This window comes from Colletotrichum jinshuiense, chromosome 4 (assembly GCF_051148585.1).
Source record: "Colletotrichum jinshuiense chromosome 4, complete sequence".
Classification (NCBI taxonomy): Eukaryota; Fungi; Ascomycota; class Sordariomycetes; order Glomerellales; family Glomerellaceae; genus Colletotrichum; species Colletotrichum jinshuiense.
Window position 1 is genome coordinate 3,465,175 of NC_139311.1, and position 21,074 is coordinate 3,486,248.

The following is a 21,074-nucleotide window of genomic DNA, read 5'->3' on the forward strand; positions in this document are numbered from 1 at the left end:
CATAAAAGTCTGGGTCGGCCAACAGTATGCAAATGCCTTCGGGGCCTACCATTCGCGAATACATGCAGAGGAAGCCAGCCACGCTCGGGGCAGAGCCGCTGGCATTCGTCTCGGCTCAAAAAAAAGAGCACTCCTCACCGCCGCCGGTCATGAAAGACGGGGGTGGGAACACACCTTCTTGGGCCAGAAGCCGCGGTTGCCATTGTATCACGACGCTCCGTGGATGGCAGCTCGTCTTCGTCGCAGCCACAATTCGTCGTTGTCGTTGTTGTTGTCGTCTCACAGCCCCTCCCCCTCTCCAACGCACAGCACTACCCCGCCGTTGAGCCATGAAATGCCGCGTCTGCCCACCTCACGTTACACAAAGCACCCTCGACCAACCCTCCCCCATGTGCCTAATCGACTACCTCACCTCCAAGGGCAACCCAGAAGAAGAGGGTGTCCGACCCAACGATCCATCTCTCCTCTCGGAATACGAAACAGTCAGCAACCTTTGGGTCGGGATGAGAGTGTATTGGATGCGGTGGAATGCCGTGGAAAGGGAGGACGTCGTGGTGCACAACCAACCCATGGGCGGGCTACCCCACACGCGCATTCGGGGTCAACGGTCATATCGCCGTCGGGCATTTACCCAACGCACACACGCCCATAGTCACCCCAAATCGAGAACAGGTTTTCATCGTGTAGCTCATGGTACAGCGGGAGTAGATACACTACTGGTCTAGGTCTCTGTGAGTAATTATACAAATGCCTATGCATCTCAACCCACGCTATCTACCACACCGCCCTCCTCGGCCTATACATTTTTTGGTTAGAAAATGGTGTAGTTACACAAAAAATCAAAACACACGCTGCCTTCCAATTTGTCTCCTGCCTCGGCTGCTTCTCCGCTGCGTGCTTCTATTTTTCCTTCCCCAACAGGCCCGATGCGGTCAGGCCTCCCACTCCCAGTTACGATTCGTTGGTGTCAAGACCAGACTGCTTCACCAGACCGTAAAACACGCCCTGCTTCTTAATGAGCTCCTGCGGCGTGTCAAACTCCACCACCTCGCCCTTGTCCAGCACGACGACGCGGTCGCTGTCGAGAATGGTGTTGATGCGGTGGGCGACGGTGATGATGGTGCGGTTCGCAAAGAGCGGCGACCGCAGCGTCGTCTGCAGCAAGGCGTCCGTCTCGACATCGACGGCCGCGGTGGCCTCGTCGAGCACGAGAATGTTGGACGGCGTCAGCATCGCACGCGCGAGCGACACAAGCTGTCGCTGACCCTGTGAAAGGTTCGAGCCTGCGCGGGTTGAGTCAGCATCCCCATCCATTATGCGGCTTGTCAATAATCGGCAGTTCAGGCTAAGGCAACTCGGCTGGGGAGAGGGCATATTGGGACAGGATGAGATAAGCTATCACGAGACGTCCACTGCATGCGTGGTAGATCATGCAGGGGATTCTCAATGTGGCGATGGACGCTTATGAAAGATGACGGTGATCCCGGATACTTGATTCCGATGCCACGACACCATGTTTGGAGTTGGCATTCGGAACACACAACTGCAGGTAGCCGTGGCCGATGACGCGGGATGACCCAGGGATAAAGCCGACAAAAAGCGAAGAGATCCAATAGCAACTCACCTCCTTCATTGATCTTTGCGTCCAGACCGCCCTCCATGCTTGAGACGTGGTCCTTCAACCGAGCGTGTTCTGTGATGGCACGGCGCATTAGCTCCAATTTACGTAGATGGTGGGGTATGCACACCCTCTCATCGAGGGTGTGGGCGGGAGTGCGCGACAATTGGGCCGGCGAGACTTGACCGGTCGTGTGTATTACTTACCCAGTACGCTCCAAAGCTCCGTGTCATCATGCACGTTGCCGGGGTCCAAGTTGTCCCGGATTGTGCCCTCGAACAGGGCGGCGTCTTGTGGGATGATGGCAAGTCTCCTGCGCAGGTCCAACAGCCCGATTGAGGACGTGTTGATCTGGTCGATGCTAATGTGGCCGGCAGTCGGTTCAATGATGCGGAAAAGCGCCAAAGTCAAGGATGACTTGCCCGCTCCTGTGCGACCAACGACGCCAATCTTCTCATGCGATTTGATATCCAAAGTGATGTTCTTCAGCACGTTATCCAAGCCCTCACGGTACCGCGTGCTATAGTTCTTGAACTCGAGAGAACCCTTGGCGGGCCAGGCAACAGGCGGTCTGTTGTTCTTGACGATTTCGGGTGCCTCGCTTGGCAGCCGGGCATACTCGAGGACGCGCTCTACAGACACAATGTTTGTCTCCACCTCGACCGTTTGACGCACAATCCAGTTCAGAGACGTCGTGATCTGCAGGGCGTAGGACATAGCAAGGCCGACGAGACTGGCGTCCAGGGGGATGTGGGACGCAACAGTGATGACGGCAAACCCGGCGGCGGCGAGGATGACCAGGCCACCGATGAACTCCAGGCGGATGGCCAACCAACGGTTGGCGCTAATTGACGGAAAGTACGCCTTCAGGTTGGCATCAACACGCCATTCGTTCTCGAGCTCAAATCTTTCTTGTTGGCGATAGGCTCGAATGGTCGACACACCTCCCAGAGACTCCTGGAAGTGAGCATAGATGGGGCTGCGGGTAACGCTGTCGAGTCTCTTGAGCTCCCGGGAAGTGCGGAGGTAGTACCGCTGGATCCAGTAGTACATCAAGGCGATTGGGATGATGAGGGCAGCGAACGCAGGAGTCGAGACCGATATGACGCCCAAAGTGAAGCAAGAGCGAGCGACGTTGACGAATAGCATGTTGAATGTCCTGGCGAGGACCTCGTCGACCCTGTAGATATCACTCGAGAATCGATTCAGAATGCGGCCGGCCGGCGTGACATCGAAGAAAGACATTGGAGACCTGAAGATGGCGTTCGCCATTCTCTCGTGTAGCTTCCTCGATGCCTCGATGGAGCAGAAGATCCACAGGATAAGCGTCTGAAGGACGGTCAGAAGCGAGGAGCCGATGCCAAAAGCAAAGTAGATTCCGAGGTATTTGCCCTGGTTAGGAGGGTTGCCGCCGGCTTTCTGGTTGTAGTCGGACCATGTCTTGAGCCAAAAATTGCCAGCAATGTTTGCGGTCTGGGATGCCAGAAGGGCGACGATATAGATGCCGACGGCAATGAGGTTGCTGTTCTTGGCGTACTCGAAATAGACATCCCACTTGACCTTTCCTTGTTCAGAGTGCTCCTTGCTTTGCTTGGTCTTGCTGCCGGAGATTTCCTCGTCGGTGAGCTTGCCCCGGGGTCCCCTGAAGCTTGCGGTGCTAGCGCGGCGCAGAGTTGCCATGCTCGAAGTCCGCTGCTTCTTGCCTTTCGCGGAAGCGCCAGTCTTGATGGGTTCCATCTCGGGGAGGCGTTCTTGGGCTTCTTCCATCTCGTTCTTCTCTTGGCTACTACCTTCGGCTTCGATGATAGTTGATGTTTCGCTGCTGGAACCGCTCGAGCTAGCACCAGAGGAGGAGCCCGACTCTTGTCCAGCAGTCTTGATGAGGTCATTCACCATGCCCTTCATAGCCACAAGCTGCTTGTAAGTTCCGCGCTCGGTGATTTCACCTTCCCTGAGCATGGTGATGTAGCTGGCTTCTGCGAGCACGGCTATGGCGTTCGTTGCAAGGATTCGGGTCTTGGTGTTCAGGAGACCTCTGGGGCCCAGGACGTTCTCGATAATGTGTCTTCCCACGTGAGAGTCCACTGCAGAAAGGACGTCGTCCAGAAGATAGATGTCCGCCCTCGCGTAGACCGCTCGGGCCAGGGCCACACGTGCCTTTTGACCACCGCTCAGGGAAATGCCTCTTTCGCCCACTACTGTCTCATCGCCGTCGGGGAGTTGGGTGAAGTCGTCGACAAGAGCGCAGGCCCTGACGGTCTTTTCGTAGAAGTCGGGATCGAAACGATATCCGAAGATGATGTTCTCCTTCACCGTGGCATTCAAGATCCAAGATCCTTGGGCAACGTATGCCACGGTCCCGTGAACTTCGACCTGGCCCTTCACTTTCCAGAGGTCGCCGAGAATGCTCTGCAAGAAAGAAGACTTGCCGGCGCCAACTCGACCGACGACGCATGATAGCTCTCCCTTGTAAGCGGTGAACTCAATGTCCTTGAGTGCGTCCTTGCTTTCATGACGGTTCCAGGAGAAAGTTCCATCCCGGATGATGACAGTCTCCTCTCCCATTTCCTCAGGTGCGGGCTTGACGATGATCGCGTCGGGTTGAACCTCCTCAGCAGCCAGGAAGGAGGTCAGACGACCGACAGCGACGCTAGCCTCCACGATGGAAGTGATGACCATGGGCAGAACAGCCAAGGGGAAAGTGAGCAGGTTGAAAAGGGCTGCAGGGACAATTGTCAGTACTGAATATCAAAATCTGAATAGTGGAATAGTGGTGGGCTTACTTAGCGCGGGGAAGACGATGTCGGCGGTCAAAGGCTTGTCTTGCGTCAGAATGAACACGCCAAAGGTAGAGCAAGACACGAAAAATGGAGCAGTACTCCATGTGAAGTTGGCGAAGGCCTGCGTCGCTCCTATCTTGCGCAGGTTCTTAAGTTCGAGGTCATTTCGAACAAAGTTCAGCTTGTTCATGAAAGCAGCGCCCCAAGCGTAGAGCTTGATGCTCTTCATGTTGTTGATGATCTCACTGATCAAGCGACTTCTCTTGTCCTTGTTCTTCATCTGCTCCTTTTGCAAGTTTCTCATGATTCTGGCAATGAAACCATGCGCAGGCATCATGATGACCATAACACCAATGCCAGCAAGCATGGACCAGCCAACTAATTGATACAGAGACACCATGCAGATAATAATCTGGAAAGGAGCAGACCAGACTTGCTGAGCAAACTGGGTCAGGTCCTGCAAGCGTTGGGCGTCAACAGCCATGAAGTTGACGATATCGCCAGTCGTCTTGGAAGCGCGGCCCTCGTTCGACAGCTTCATGGACTTTTTGTAGATGGCCGATGTCAGGCCACCCTTGATGCGCATACCGGTAACAAATGCAAGTTGGAAATATTGGTGCTGCCAAACGTTAGTTGACCTGGTCCATGGTTTTCCTTGTCAAAGTTATACTCACAATCATGGATGTCTGCAGGAGGGCGCACGCAAACATGGCCAATGCAATGGAAGCACCCTTAATCACGGGCTGCTCCTTCTCGCCCTTGTCGTAGGAGTATACGAAGGCGATGAGATACTTTAGAAGTTGCGGTTGGATATATTGCGTGACGTCGTTGACAATCTTGAACAGCGCGGCTACTGCGTAGGGACCGCCGTAAGCACGAAACATGGCAAGCCACAGGGACGGGTTCTTGCGATGCTTCAGCTCGTGCTCCCATGCCTGATTGAACGCTTCTCCAGTGTTCCTTGTTTGGTCCTTCTTGGCAAGTCCCCAGAGGTCCTCCTCAGTAAGGTATTGCTTGTACCCGTAGCGCATCAGAGGAGTCATCCACGAGAAGGTCAACAGGGAAAACACGGTGGCGTATTCGATGGGACATTCTTCCTCATCAATCAATGCCTCGTATGCGCTGACTTTCCTAGGCCACAGCCACTCGATCAAAAACTCGACCAAAGATAACGCGAAGCCGACGGTGTAGGTGATGAAGTAGGCCGGGCTCGTATCGTAGAGCTGCTGCGAAATCAGGGATCGGAACTTGACGGAGTATGCGATCAGGAGGAAGAGCCAGTAAAACAAGACGACGCCGTTCGCATTGCGTAGTCGGGCGTGCTCGATCCACTGAATGGCGAAGACAATGACAAGAGAGAGAATCGTGGTGGCAGTCGTCCAAACCCTGAAATCTCCAAACCAAATGCCAGGGTAGTTGATTATCTGAATCACCAGTTGCACAGCGACATTGGCGATGATCAATGCGAGGAGCGTCTAGAAAGCGCCCAGTCAGAACCAAGTGGTAGCCGGGGGGTGCCAGACCGTGAACAAAACACTCACCTGCTTAGCCCAAAAGTGCCAGTCTTTGGGGGCATCGGAAGGTTTCCTGCGCTGGAGAAGCCATGTTATGGCGAGGGATCCGAAGATCACACCAAAGACGGCCACAGAGGCGATCCAGACGTCGATGAAGCAGGGTGTGAAATCGAATCGGATGGGACTCAATGGACCCCAACCCTCCTCGTTACCGCATAGCGGCTGCTTGAATGTCTCGGTCGCGGAGAGGTAATGGCTACCGAGGGGTCCCAGTCGATGGAATCCCGTGAAGGAGCCGGTGTGCAGAAGTCGCTGCGACGAATAATCGGAATAATCCATAGCGAATGCTCTGCGGTTCCCAAGCCCGCCTGTCAACGCATGCTAGACAGGACGAACACTCGAGGATTGTCGGTCGCGGGTAAACGCGCAGTGTCGTTCGGTTATGACAGTCGTACAGTATACGTAGACGTATGCACTCGAAGGGAAACGACACGGGCGAGTTTATCGGAGAGAAGTTTTGTTAGGGACGACCGAGTCGGAGAGACGCATGCGACGTGCCGCGAAAATCGACAAAAGGTGTGGAGGAGGTTCCAGAATGCGAGCCTAGGTTTACTAAGTGCAGTGACGCTGCATGGTTTGTCAGCCCCCCCAGTGCATTTCGGGTTCGGGGACCACCTGGGGCTACCCAACCACAAGGCTCACCGCAGTTTAGCTCTCGGAAAAGCGGGGAGCTATGACGGCCTGCATAGAGGGCTTGTCCCGCATTCGGCCTTTGGCGATACAGGTCCGGTACCTCCGATGCATGCACAATTCGTTGGCCATATCAAGTAAGTAGCATGTTCCCTGTAAACGGGGGTCACGCGTGTCAGTATCTTGCACTCCAGATAAGACGCTCGGATAGGAAGCCTTTGGCCCATCTTGGAGATGCGATTATGGAGGGCATTGTACAATTGATGGACCCCAGGTACGAGTATCGTTTAAGTGGGTAGATAGCGTTGATAAAGCTTGTCAGAGCATTCCCCCGAACGTCCAAGACACTGGGTAAAACAGGCGGTGGAACATTGACCGCTGAATGCAACATTGCTTTTTGGCCCTCCCCCATGTCGATGATTAGAGTTTCATAAGCTCCCGTCGTCGTCGTCCAAGTCCGAACAGCTCGCTCCCTTTGCCCGTGTATCGTAACACGTTCACTGCACATATCCTCTTCTAACTCCTGTGACATCCTACGGTTCCGGTGCAACGCCCCAAGTCAATCTGATCTGATCATCATGACCTTCACTTGCGGCACCTGCCAGCGCGAGTTCCCGTCCGGCTGGCGCGCCAGGGACCAACACTGCAATGCCACGGGGCACTCCCCACCCCCGCACGAATGCGCCATCTGTGACGAGTACTTTGTCGACCGCGAGGATAGATTGGATCACGAGAGTGCGGAACACTTGCACTGTAGTCCCTGTCAACGGGATTTTCAAAGCTGGAACAATATCCAACAGGTCTTATAATTTCTCCTCCAGTATCGCCGTTCAGAGCCTGATCCCGAACAGCATCTGAGATCCAGCATCCACCGTGGATCGAACATGTCTTGCCCGTTTTGCGGAGCCTCCCGATCTTCCGCAACCGGCCTCGTGCACCATCTGGAGAGAGGCAACTGCCCTAACGCCCCATTGGACCGCGACTCTCTCTACCTTGCCGTCCGCCGTCGAGACCCGGACGGCGTTCTCTCCAAGAAGCTCCTCGAGTTCCACGGTTCCTCTGAATATTCCGCGACCGAGCAAGCTTACAACCACCGGCTCGATGGATACCAGTGCTATATGTGTGGCAAGGTGTACGACAGACTTAACTCGCTAAACCAGCACTTGGCCTCTCCGGCTCATCAGCAGGCGTACTACCATTGCCCGAATAGACGCTGCGGAAGGGAGTTTACGACCTTGGCGGCCACCATGAACCACCTCGAAAGTGAGAGCTGTGGCTTTATGAGGTTTGACGCTGTCCAGAGCAATGTGGGCCGCATCCTTGATTCGCGGCGCATGATTTCATTCTGAGGGCAGCATGTGACTCTGTTTCTCCGGCTGAGGTTTATTGGTATAGTCCATTCGTCGTAGGAACCGGTGATTCGAGCAGCGCAAAACAGGCTGAAGATTAATTCGCACCAGTGGCTTTGGTGGTTCTCGAGATTGACATGTTAGAGGAGGGCCAGGGGTGGACCGGGAAGGTTTGCTAGTCGGACACCCTGATCTTGTTCTCAAGGACTACAGCCTGGTATTTTCTCGCTTACAATGAACTGACAAGAAAAGAAACACTAGATGCTTAACGGCGGTCTCTAGATTCGATTCGAACTCCTGTTGCGCAATCCAAGTGAAAGCATTTGACAGACAGTTCCACCTAGAGGCAGTTTCAAGGTTTGCTGCCCATCCGGTTGGCCTTCCTGCCGCTTACTAAAAAACGGATGCTGGCCCGTTGCTTCCGTAACAGTTCCTCAATTTTGTGTTTTGGCGTGAAGGTATTGTGCTGGGAAACGAAAGTGCATTTATAAGCTGTAAAGAACGTCATGGACTAGTAATTCCCAACGTATATATATCGTTAGCATATGTTATACTGTTGATCGGTTTAGCAGCGTATAGAAACTACAGAAACTACAGACACTATCATCGAGGACGGGAGCGATTGTAGCCAATGAAACAAGGAGTGGTACAGATCATTGAGGAAGCGTTCTTCAGAGTTACGACAAGGCCAACGGGGGCTTATTTGTTGCAAGGTGAATATGCAAGAGAAGTGGGAGAAGGTAGGCGCGTAGTAGGTATCGACGACGGGGAAGACGGAGCAAATAGAGGGTGCGGGGAAGAAGTTGGAGAGGAAACCAAATACAGCTTTCAAACCCTCCTTGCCCGCGGTGTCTCTTAAGCTGATTGCGTCTCAAGAGGACATTCTTTTGTCAACAACCGTCACATCTCTCATGTCCGAACACAAAAGACTATGGGGAATATCATCGAGACTATGCGGATATATATAACCAAATTTAAGTTAGAAGACTATCCGACGCAGACCAAATTAACACAGCTCAGTCAGGAGCAGTACTTTCCACGACAACATTCTGTAAATTTTCAAATGCATTGTCCTGGTATTGAACGGCGTCGTAAAAAAACCGAATGCCATATGATGAAATTCGAGACCCAGAAATAAGGGCTTGCGATGGAGCCCAAGATCGTCAACATCGACGGCCCAAAAATCCTTCTGAATGTTCAATCTGAAAGTATAGATTTGCCATTTGTTCGCCCAAGCTTTCTGGTGTAGGTCGGCATATAAAAATTGATGTGTGGAGGAGGCACTTTCCACCCTGGAGTTTTTACGCTATATCGAGAATTTGCTGTTCAGGCTAGCAACCCAATAGTTCAGCACTCCAAAAACGCAAGGAAACATACATCGAACCTCATCCAAAGGGTTGTTTTGTCTCGTTGAGTTACAATGGCAGAAGACCGCCAACAATATCCACTAGGAGGCTGCTGGAAGTATTTGGCAATGATGTGTGGCGGTATCTCCTTTGTTGGACGACCAGAACAAAATCATGAGTTGAATCAACTTTCAGCGCAAAACAAGTAAACGAGAATTTAGCGGCTGTGACTTTAGAGCTACTCACTTCAGTAGCGGTTGTCATTGTGGGAGGACAGATCCCATCTACCTGTAACTTTTTACCAGTCAGAGAAGCCTTGGGTAAAGCATCGTCAGACGGTGACTTTATCTGGACTGTAAAAGAGGCCACCAAGACCCCACAGAAAGGCATTGATGTCATGCTCGCAATCAGCCGCTGCTGGTCTGCCTTCAGCAGACTCTCCTAACGACGGGGTGATTTTTTGTTCCCAAGAAACTGCAAGAATAGGATTGACTGTTGGCTTCTGCCTTGGGCCCATAGGAACATAAGCAAATATACGTGCAGACAGAAGTCACTCGATTACAGAAGGAATGAGAGAAGGAACAAGCTTGGCATTTCATCTTCCTGCGAAGAGGGGAATTCCCTCTCTACCAATAGCTACAGTGAACAAAAAGCAGCCTTTGAAAGGCTGCAGCACAATCCTGCAGGCCTCTGTCTGCCTGCAGGCAGAACGCGCGGTGGAAGGTCTGAGAAACCAACTATTATGGCGTGCCGGGTTGGGTTAAACCATTGGGATTGATTTCAATTTAGCTAAATCCCATGTGCTCTTACTGATTAGGAAACCAGCCAAGCGGTTGTAGTGACCATGAGCCTCGTCTACCCCCTTGCTGCTCTTCCCTCGGAGTATTGCACTAGAATGCAGAAGCGACAATAGAGAACAGGGAGCGGGGAGCAGGCGACCAGAGCAAAAATGTATCCTGATCATTTGTATCGAAGCGACTTACTCCGTCACGTACCATTCGGTAATTGATTTTGGACTTTTGCGGCATCTACCTCGGACTCTTCACCGCCCTTGGCTCTGAATGGAGGAGGAGGTACGATGGTCAGATGGGCACCTTCGATCCAATCTCAAGCATAAATATGTCGAGGAAGCCCGAAATATTGTCTGGCTTCGTGAGAGCTAACCTTGGAGAGAGTGGCACCCGATTCAGCGTCACCAATCACACTGTTGTCGGAGGTGCCCTCGTCGGTCCCCCAGAGAACAGCATCGTGAGCGGTGGCACGTGAGGATCTCCTCCAATGCCCCTTATCAGAATAGCCACCTACGATAGGGTCGTGCATAGCATGTGCGGCACCTTATCAGACGACGTTGCAGTGAGTTGAGCCTCAAAATACAAAGAGAAAGTACCTTCCTCGTCTGGGGGTGGGCGTCGTCGGTGGGCTCAACCTTATCTCGCAGGAGTGACAGGAATGACCCAGGGACGAGAATGCCAAGACCCGCAAACAGGAAACCCTCGAGGCCGCCGCAAGATAAGATAAGCCAAAACTTACGACGTCAACCCAGATCCAGGACGACCCCTCCAATAGTCTCTCCTCCATGTCAAAACCTTATTCACATCCATCTTCCGAACGGATATTTTAACGACGTGCCTTACCACCGCACTCATGGGAGTCTTGCAATGACGAGCCCGCCACCATCGCCGCGCCGGCGGCACATTCTCTCGTCTGTCAATCCCGAGGAGAGTCACGAGGCCACGCCAAACCCCACGGATCGTACCTCATCCGGCACGACGCGACCGAAGGAACAAGCGGCAGACGATGGCGAGAACCTACGACCCAGATCATCGCGCATTCGTCTCAAGTCGAAGCCTTCCAGGTCAAGCGGGTCGCATCGTCATCGCGACCGCGACCGCGAAGATGACGACTCCGGTTCCGGTCGTCACCACCGCCACCACCGTCGGCGACACCGCAGGCGATCACGATCCCCGACCCCTCCGAACCCTTACCAACCCCAAGCGCTCGACCCGGACGCCGCGTTCCGCGAGTCCCTCTTTGATGCGATGGCGGATGACGAAGGCGCGGCATACTGGGAGGGCGTCTACGGGCAGCCGATACACGTATACTCCAATGAGCGCCCTGGCCCACAGGGTGAGCTTGAGCGCATGACGGAAGAGGAATACTCGGCACACGTCAGGCAGAAGATGTGGGAGAAGACACACCAGGGCTTGTTGGAAGAAAGGGCTCGGCGAGAGGAGGCACGAAAACGAAAGTCGGAAGAAGAGAAGCGGAACAGAAAGCTACAGGAGGACATGGAGCGGAGCCTTCGCCGTGGAGAGGAGCGTCGCAGGAAGAAGACGTGGGTCCGGCTCTGGGAGGAATACACGCATGGCTGGTCAGAATGGGCGGGCGACGTCGACAGGATACCTTGGCCCGTGGAAAGTGGACGGCGCAAAGACATTGATGAAAAGGAAGTTCGGCGGTTCATCGTCAACGGGCTGGCGCCGGAGGACATTGGCGAGAAGGAGTTCGCCGCCAAACTGCGCGATGAACGTGTACGATGGCATCCGGACAAGATGCAGCAAAAGCTCGGCGGGCAGGTTGACGACGCTATTATGAAGGACACTACGGCAATTTTCCAAATCATCGATAAGCTATGGGCAGATACCCGGTCGAAGGCATAGAATAGGATAGCCAACATCCTCGACCACTGATTATTTACGGCACAATTAGGGGGGAGTTTTCACGCACGGCCTTCTGGCTGTCTCGGCAAAATTTAACAACGATCATGACCAAAAGCAGTTGTATGTCCCACCTTGCTTTTCATACTGTGAAACACTGGACGAGGCAGTCGAATGCTGGCCCGGCCAATATGGCTGAGGCTGGGATGCACCACGGTACCCCATTTTGGACGGTAACGTGCCAGGGGGCCATTCACCGACTGGACGTCTGGCTCAGGATACGAGGCCCGGCACAGGACACAAGCGTGGCCTGACACATCCCTGAGCCATTGGAGCAAGCGCGCCATGGCACACGTCAATGGTGACAACACCGCCATTTGTCACCCGAAAGTCACGTTCACTTCCACGTACCCCGAAGCCAAGATGTTGGGGAACAATCCCGGGCGTGTCAGTTGCAGCAGCCGGCTTACCTCCACCAATTTCGATGCAACATACATACGATTTAGGCAAAAGGCAACGAAATACTTCCAAAGCATGGTTCAAAATGTACGGTGATGTTTATTTGATGTACAATTCGTACTGGTATTACATCATGATAATCTCCTAAATCATATTCCCCCTCCCAAAAAATAAAAAGATAGGGCTCCCAAACAATGCTGTGGAATGTCCATTACCACACCGAAGTGTCCATCGTTTCCGCTAAAAGTGCCCGAAAGTGCGTGATGTCATTAACAAATTTACAGGTTGGCAACGAGGGCGGCACCTCCGAAGAGGGCGCCGAGGGCGACGGCAGCGGTCTGGGCAGGCGCGGCGCCGGGGGCAGAGGTGCTCTGGACAGACTCGGTAGCACCGGATGCTTCCGAGGCAACACGGCTGGTGACTGAGCCGATGGCGGAGGTGATGCTTGCCGAGGCGGCAGAGTCGGTGGCGGAGGAGAGGGCGCCGCTCAGGGATGAGAGCTCGGCGCCAGCAGATGAGCTGATGTTTCCAAGGACAGAGGAGATCTCGCCGGCAATGGAGGAGGCCGCGCCAGAGGCGCTGCTCAGGGCACCCGAAGCCTCGGAGGCGATGGCGCTGGAGACAGAGGCAACGAAAGAGCTGGCCTCAGAAGCACCGGGGACTGCGGGGGTGGTGGGAGTGGGGACGGGGTCCTGGGCCTGGAAGGGGGATTAGCATGGAGCGAGACCACTGTGCGGAACAAGAGATCAACTTACAGCAACCAGGGAGACGAGGGCGACGACGGTGGCGGCGGAGAAACGCATCTTGATTTAGGGTTTGGGGGTGGGTTTTGGGGTGTGTTTAGGTATTTGAAAGTATGGATTAGAGATTGAGTATTGTTCGAACGGGTTCGATGATGGATATGAGAACGGCTGGGATGATTGGTGAAGTGGAGGAAAAGATGCAGATGGGAAGGGGCTCATGGAAAGAGTCTTATATATCTATGGCGAGACCGTGGAAGCCAAGCCATCTCTCCCGCGTCCTCGCTCTGCGCTGCGCTGCGGCGCCCCCCTCGCCGAGAAAGAAGGCCAGACACCACCACAGATCCTCCACAAAGCTAGGCCATCCTTGGCGTCGTTATTCTGCCCCGGCGCCATGATTCTGCCCCCCCCCCTGTGCCTCGCCAGGGGAGGCGAAAGAACGAGCAAAGACACGACTTACACTAACTTAGCGGACCGCGGGTGGCACTCCGAGACTGGGACGACAGGAATGCTACGTACCCTGGCAAGCCCCAGGTAAGTACCCTTGCAATCCTTGAGAAAGGTGAGAGACATGGGTGATACGTACACACACAAACAAGAGAGGGCGAGCGAGAGAGAGGCGGAAGAGCGAAATCGAGCAGAGAGAAGACCCACATCCTCACGTCATCCCCGCGGTAACATGCAGCTCCAACTTTCCTCCTGCTGGGGGAGGTTCAGGCAATGGATGTGGCTGGGGGTGCCTGCGTTGGAAGGCTCTGCATGTCTGAGACTAGGAAGGGGCGGAGGGGCGGCAGAAGGGATCACGATCCATCGGCATTCTGAGCCCTGTTGCCCTGATGGAAGACGCCCCCCCAGCGGCTGCGAGCAAGTAAACGTCCATGCCGTCGTTTTTGTCATCCTTTCTTGGGATGGAGAGAGAGAAGGAGCCTACGCTTTCTCCGAAGAGAAGCCGCAGGGCCGCATAAGCACCCGATCCCGAGGATAGGTAGCTGCGAGGCTCAACACCAAAGCCCAGATTTGGGGGGGGGGGGGGGGTTGACTGCATCGTCCTTTCCAACGGAAAGAAAGAAAAAAGGGCGCTACACTAGCCAAACTTTCTCGGTCTAGGAGCTTGCGGGTTTCCTCGATGGGCCGCGGTACGCCACAGGTACACAAACGGCAATTGCGGCGTGGCCAACGGTGTTTCCAAAAGGGAGGGGAGGAACAAAAAGTTCGTCGAGTTACCGTACCGTCAACAGCGCGCCCCCATGTCCCGAGACAATAGAAGCTCGCAAAGCCACGCGGGTACTTGGCAATGGCGCGGAGCAGGTACGTCCTCCATCCGCACAATCCACAGTGCCCACTCGGTATGGCTGTGTACATCAATACCGGAGAAGATGCACGCAGGCGATTTCCGTGGATGGGGATTGTGGAAAGCAGTAATGCCGGGGGGAGGCATTGAATGGGCCAGTGGCTGTGGCCGTCAGGGCGCTTCGCTGTATTCCCCGTCACCAGTCGAGGGCCCCCTCACCCGTCCAACAAGCAAACAAGCAAGCACACAAGCAGACAAACAGGCCAAAAAAAATAACGTCCCTAGCAAAACATGACGGTCAAGTCCATCAACAAACTGGGCCAACGTAGACAGCACACACACGCAACCACGAGATGGGGCCAATGACACCATAGGCCAAGGAGTGGGCCAGCGGCGGAGGCGATGGGATCGACAGGAGGTGGGGACGAAGACGGCGCCTGGTTGGCCGAAGCTCCGTACCGACGAGGGTACTGGAGAGACACCACCCCGTCTTTTTGTTCGTTTTGGATACTAGTCACACACACACTGAGCTCCCGGCATCCAGCTGTGTGAAAACGGGACCCCCCAATACGGGTAACGGCAGCTCCATGAGAGAACGCTTACGGATTGCCAATGGAAGCCGCAGGAAGCAGTTTTAAAAAAAAAAGAAAAAAAAGGGAAGGAAACCCCATTCCAAGGGGGACATGTTGGCATGACAATCGCCTTCCTTCGCGAGGCTTCTGATTCGGCAGATTCCACACGACGCTGGAGAATGGCCCCGCGGATCGACATGGTTTCATTGAGGCTTCCGAGCGCAGCTGAGGAAGCCTTGACCGCCAGCTCAAACTCACAGGGTGATGTTTGGGAGGCCTCGCCCTCAGCTGGCCTAATGGTCTAATTACAGCCCGAGGAGGAAGGGGAAAGAAAAGGAAGCAAGATGTCGAGCAGAAGCCTTTGCCGCCTTGGCCTGCAAAAGTGTCTGGCGTGACGGTTGCCTTTGGCCGTTCGTGCTAGTCTCAACCGTAAATTGCAGACTGCAGGGTAATTAATTGTATCCCCCCAAAACGACCTTTTTTTCCTTGTGTCTGCCATCAAAGAGGACCAGACCAGAGGGTAGACCGTCACCCGCCGACGCTCGGGCACTTTGGCCGTGCAATGACGTACCGGTGACAGGCCTACCGTCCCGAGGCCTGTCAGCTTCAACGACGGCATCATCATTATCATCATCACCTTTCAAGCGAAATGCCGCGCCATTCAATGCAGGCAATAGAAGGGAGTAGGAGCCTCCTAGTTCCTTTTCGGTACCGTCAATGCCTGCTCAAGGCTCAGGGTGACCACTGGTCATACCACCGCACACTATTCTCGGCAGGAAGGGTTGTGAGGCCCGGAGCAGAGCATTGCCTGCATGCACTGGTGGAAACTGAGGGATGGGAGGGGGAGCTCCCTGTTTGGGACCACTCCGGTGGTCCTTTGTTTGGGTTCGTCCATGGCCACATGTAAACCTGCCCAGTGCCAATGTTGCGTCGACGTTGAACCTTTTCCGCCCAGCCCAAGGGCCAAAGGGAGTCTGAAGAACCCTTTTCCCCCTTACCAAAAAAAAAAAAAAAAAAAAAAAAAAAAGAGAAACTGAACGGTAGGACTAGATCGGACGGACGGGGCGGAGCGGGCGGTGGTGTGGCGTTTTGTCGTCGTCGTCGTCACAACTCGTTCTGCCCGGACGATTCTGCCTGCCTCGGTTTTATCCATAATTAACCTGTATTGGCCACGGGTATTCGGGAAACGTTTTCTTTAATCTTCTTTATTTCTTAATTTATTTGGGGTTATGCACACGCCGGGTATACGTACCCTTGGCGCCCGTCCCGGCCGTCAGCAATTGAAAGGGGGAGCTAGGAGGATTCGATCCAACAATTCCCATCTCACCGTAAGCTTCAGCCCAGGCTCAGCCATGGAGCCAAAGCAAAGAGCGAGAGCAAACATGAAGAATTGGATTGCGTCACAGGGAGGCCAATGTGCTGCCCCTCCCTCCCTCCCTCTTCGGCGTCAAGCACGCCGTTCGTTTCGAGTCGCGCGGCGCCGCGCAACCCCCCCATATCGCCGGAGGTGTCACTAAAAACGCGACCGATTGCCCGCCGCCCACCCCCTTCCCGATCCTAAAGTTCGGATTAAGGTGAGGTCCTTGCCCGCGGTTTTCGCGAACAACAGGGCAAGAGGGCAAATTCGGGAATGAGCCGCGCAGCCAGACGGGAACCCCCTTGTTGGGGAGAGGGTGGCGAGGCGCGGAGGGGAAAGGGCAAGGCAAGGCAAGGCAAACAAACGTACACTACGCGTTGTGCTGCCTGCGCGGGGTGTATGTATTCAAGGTCTTGAATCCTCCCGGTTTCACCAAAACCTCTGGCTGGCACGCAAGAAAGGCGCTGCTGCAACTCCTGTTGTGCGACCGATGCCTCCCCTCGACCCTTCCGTTTCCCCTTTCTTCCTTCGAGGCAGGAGAATACGAGAGAAGCACATGCAGAGTCTGAGGAGGGAAAAAAAGGGTCCATGCCATTTATTTGACCGTGGAAATTGAGGAGCTATAAAGAGAGGATGAGGATGTCCCGATCTCGAACCTTTTTCTGGCTCGCGAGCCAGCAGCACCGAAATCGGGGATCGGCAAAACAGCGGGATGGCTAGGTACTCGTCTCCCAACGGAAAACCAAAAGAAAATGTTCTACAACACCGTCGTCCCCACTGTACAGGGTAACCTCGGGGCGCTCCATCCTCGGATGATTTTTGCCAGGGACGAGGGGACCTCGAGTGCTGTGCTGGAGCGAGTACCGATTTACCTGCCATCTGTGATGCAGCATCGTCGGATATTACACAGGGCATAACTGTAGTGATCGAACTAATCAGCCACGCTTATGCGGATATATCGTGCTGGGTCCGGTCCCGAGAGGACCGAATCGGGGGACTCGACCAATTGGGCAAATGTACGTAGTCAGCCTTAACGCAGCACAGTTTCAAGAGCTTTCATGTTTCTTTGTCTAATTGTCCATTGTGTAGCAGCCTGGCCCGAAGGGTGTGTGCGTGTGCGTGTGTATGTGTGCCAGCTCATGTGCCGACAATCAATACCCATTTCTTGTCTCCCTCATTGCCTCATCTCGCTCATCCATCGTGCCACCGTTACCAAGCGTCCAGGCCCTCCCAACCGAAATATGCCTAGCCTTGCCGAGCTCGACCAAAGCAAGGAGCGCGGCCGTGGCGCCAAGCACCCCGGCCCGCGGCTCCAATAGCATTGATCTGCATGACGCAGGAGCCAGGATGCGAACCTTAATTGGACATGTACCCCACACCGTATTCCCTCCACAGCATGTCACCCTTCCTCCACTCGCGTGCCCTCAATTTTCCTGTTTGTCCCTAGTTGGCCCAGTTTACTCCGATCATGGCACGCATTACATAATTCTCGTCCTTTCGTCATTGAAGGCGTAGCCCACTTCCTAAAATAAGCAGCCGGCCCATTCGGGTGACGCGTCATCCTCTGCAGGCTCCAGAGCAAGGCACGGGGGCGGATTCGTCCCGGCCAACCGATTCTCCGGCCTGGGTCAGCATTCGGTGGATCGCCGTCAGCCCGTCAATGTTCGCGCCGCAGCTTCCGCATAACTAGCTGCCTCCAATTGTGGCGGTGTTGTACGTGGCGTAGGCACCATACCATACGTTGTGGCGGGGCGAGGACAGCTCATTCATGATGCTGTCCAACGTCGTCAAAACCATGCTGGCGCATTGGGACCGGGGAGCTCAGCCCATAACCTGAGCCACGCCCTTCCTGAGCTCGTTGACGATCTCATGCGCCTCCTCGACCGATTTGGCCTCGAAGTCGTAGCGTTTACTTTCCGTGTCCCGGTAAATGAAAAGCTGTTGCATTGTTTTGTCAGCTGCTGCGGCCCTAATGCGGCGTCCTGCTCGGTGATCTGCCCGAGTAACTTACCTTGAATTGGTTCGGGTGCTTGCTGGATACCTTGCATCCAATGACCTGGGAGATGTGCGCCGTCGTCGTCTTGGCATCCCTCGTCGTCGGCTTGATGTGTACATACTCCCCGTCAATCTCGAACCGCTTCTCGGATTGCGTAATCATCCGGACTGTGCGTAAACGCCAGACAACCCACGACTTGTGGTACGCGCTGGTGAACTCTGCCTGCTTGATGGCCTCCTGTGCCAATGGGTGGCTTCCCATAATGTGCGGCTTCTTGGACTTGCGTCCGGGCTGGCCGTCCACGAACGGAAGAAGCTTTGGCGAAGAGCTGCCCGGGGACCCAGTCATGGCCAGTGGGCCATCTGTAGCGAAACGGCGCCGATGCAGCTCCAGATCCGCCAAACTGCCGATTGCCGCGACCTTGGTGTCAAGCAAGATCACGGGGCCTCCGCCAGGCATCTTGAGAACGTGATTGGCCTTGTCCAGTTGTCTCTTACGACACACCATGTCCAGGACCTCGGCCATGTACGTTTCTGTCGTGGTGTCTAGCGTGACCAGCTGGCCGGGAGCCACATCCGTCGAATGAAGATGCACCCGCAAAAGCTTCTGTTGACCCCGGCTCGTGTTGGGCGCCGCTGCAGGCGCCTGGGGTGCGTCGGCGAATATACTATGCTGTTGACGATATGTAGTGTTCGTAACGGGGTTCAGGCGAGGCTCTGTGGCGACGGGTACGAAGGCGTGCACGTTCGGCTGCGGCGTATTGCGCGGGGTTAGGTCCTCGTCGGGCTCTTCCGCTGCCTCCTCCTCGGGCTGCGGGGTGATGCTCTGATTCTCGTTGAATTCGGCTTGAGTTGCCTGGACCAGACCAAAGTTATCGAAGGTCTTGGAGTTGGCGCGCATTCTTCCAGCAGCCCGGTTGTTAGCTGTAGTAAAAGATGTCAACGCCTTGGTCCGTTCAAAAGGCGGGAAATCGTCGTCGACCTCGCCATCCTCTTCCACCATCCTTAGAGTCCACCAGTTGATGTTGTTTTTGTCGGCGGGTATGGGCGGCTGCCGCTTTTCCTCGTTGTACCTCCAGAGAGCAAGACCGATGAGGTCCGCCACGGTCACAGGCCGGTCGCCGCCCTCGCCATGGTGCACCATCCGTCTAATGGGAACCTCATACGGCTTCTCGGGGTTGTCGGAGAAGGCCGGGTATATGCGGACGGCGATGGGGTTGTTTTCTCCCTGTCCTGACAACGCCGCAAAGCCTTCGAATGGCACTTTGGGCTTCGTCTTCCTCGCCTTCAGAGCCGCAGACAGCAAGCTCTTGGGCTGGATCATGCTCATAGGCCGGATAGTGCTCATCGGGCGAGGTGGCGGGAGCGCTTGAAGGATCCGGGGCGGCGCTTGCGACTTCCGCACGGTAGAAGTCCTCGTGAACTCCCGGGGGGGAGTTCCGACGACTTGTTTGTGGGGGGGAGGCTCCGGGTTCTCGACGGCGTCCAGGATCGAGGCCGAGTCGATACTCTCAATGTAGGCCCCGGACATGTCTGAGCCGTCGGAATCGTCTTCCTCTTCGGGCAGCAACTGGGTGCCCGCCCGCTTTATTCCGAGGCTTGGTTCCTCCATGATCTTAGCCTGGAGCTTGACAGACTTGGCCGCAGCTCTCGCGGCCTCCCGCTGCTTGTGGAAACCGGACGCGTCGAACTCGTTCTCGGAGGACACCTCGCTGCTAGTGACGGTGTCCCTCCGCGCCCTTTCCTTGACGATTTCCAGAGCGGATTGTGAGCCTCGCCGTGCGCCGGGGGCTGCTCGGGGAGACATGGCTGGGGACTGCTTGATTTGCGACGACTGGATCGGACTAGAACCGGCCCTCGATCGAACGGGCATCTTGGCAAACTTGATCTGCTGAGCCGCTCGCTGACCGATATCGTCTTCGTCGCTCTCGTCGCTCAGGTCGCTGCTGTCATCATCCTCCAGCGTCTCCCGCCGTCTTCTTCTCCTTGTAGCTAGCCCAGGGCCAAGGGTATCGGTGCCTCCGCCGGTCAACATTCCAGCTTCGTCGGCATCATCCTCGAGTGTCACCCCGGCCTGTCGTGGGGCTTGGAAGTATTCAGAGGCAATAGCGGTTGGGATCGGCGGGGAGTAGCATCGTTTGACGAGGTCGGGGTTCGCTTGCCAAGCGACGGCTTTGAACGCCGACGAGTTCATGAACCCCTCGTTTAGGGTAATCAGGCGTTCGCCGACTCCATCGGCGATTTCGGTGAGGTAGCCGCAGCGCAGCTGATACGCGACCAGCCTGAAAGACAAATCATTGTCAGAAAAGCGCAGCAAGCAAACGGGGTGGGCGCTCGGGTTATCTTACTCTTCATTCTGGATGACCGACATGGTAGGCAGGGGTGCTACCGGTCATTGGTGACGGTGACGGATGGAACGTTCAATAACAGATCATCCCTAAGGGTATCGGATCAATGGAAGCCACGCCCGCGATCTGGAAGGGAACATAACTGTGAGCACAGCTCACAACATTGCAAAGGGAATCTGTGGTGAAGGAATATGGAAGGAAGTCGCCGAGGGGTAACCGCGAGGTGCGTCGTGCCTCCTTCAGCCTTGTGAAACAGCTGTGTTGAAGAGGTGGGCCGTGCACCAACATGACGCACGGTCCTAGACTTCCTAGCCTTGCAGTAAGGTGTGGCGGTGCGTTCCTGGCTGGCACTCACTCC

At 55.0% G+C, this 21,074-nt stretch overlaps 5 protein-coding genes across 5 annotated transcripts; 2 read left to right on the plus strand and 3 right to left on the minus strand.

Moving 5' to 3' along the window:
* Positions 1 to 951: 951 nt before the first annotated feature.
* Positions 952 to 6,251, minus strand: EsH8_IV_000857 (ATP-binding cassette glutathione S-conjugate transporter YCF1; the record flags this gene model as incomplete). The annotated part of the gene is made up of 6 exons (XM_083265747.1): positions 952 to 1,283; positions 1,625 to 1,693; positions 1,825 to 4,338; positions 4,402 to 5,017; positions 5,073 to 5,873; positions 5,940 to 6,251. The coding sequence occupies 6 exons, from the start codon at positions 6,249 to 6,251 to the stop codon at positions 952 to 954; spliced, it is 4,644 nt and encodes a 1,547-aa protein (XP_083124642.1).
* Positions 6,252 to 7,180: 929 nt separating this feature from the next.
* EsH8_IV_000858 (uncharacterized protein) lies at positions 7,181 to 7,951 on the plus strand (the record flags this gene model as incomplete). Its single annotated transcript, XM_083265748.1, has 2 exons — positions 7,181 to 7,402; positions 7,454 to 7,951. The coding sequence occupies 2 exons, from the start codon at positions 7,181 to 7,183 to the stop codon at positions 7,949 to 7,951; spliced, it is 720 nt and encodes a 239-aa protein (XP_083124643.1).
* Positions 7,952 to 10,955: 3,004 nt separating this feature from the next.
* Positions 10,956 to 11,957, plus strand: EsH8_IV_000859 (uncharacterized protein; the record flags this gene model as incomplete). The annotated part of the gene is made up of 1 exon (XM_083265749.1): positions 10,956 to 11,957. The coding sequence occupies one exon, from the start codon at positions 10,956 to 10,958 to the stop codon at positions 11,955 to 11,957; it is 1,002 nt and encodes a 333-aa protein (XP_083124644.1).
* A 734-nt stretch (positions 11,958 to 12,691) lies between these two features.
* EsH8_IV_000860 (uncharacterized protein) lies at positions 12,692 to 13,216 on the minus strand (the record flags this gene model as incomplete). Its single annotated transcript, XM_083265750.1, has 2 exons — positions 12,692 to 13,111; positions 13,169 to 13,216. The coding sequence occupies 2 exons, from the start codon at positions 13,214 to 13,216 to the stop codon at positions 12,692 to 12,694; spliced, it is 468 nt and encodes a 155-aa protein (XP_083124645.1).
* A 4,978-nt stretch (positions 13,217 to 18,194) lies between these two features.
* EsH8_IV_000861 (stress-activated map kinase interacting protein 1-domain-containing protein) lies at positions 18,195 to 20,739 on the minus strand (the record flags this gene model as incomplete). Its single annotated transcript, XM_083265751.1, has 3 exons — positions 18,195 to 18,311; positions 18,385 to 20,650; positions 20,717 to 20,739. The coding sequence occupies 3 exons, from the start codon at positions 20,737 to 20,739 to the stop codon at positions 18,195 to 18,197; spliced, it is 2,406 nt and encodes an 801-aa protein (XP_083124646.1).
* Positions 20,740 to 21,074: the final 335 nt, after the last annotated feature.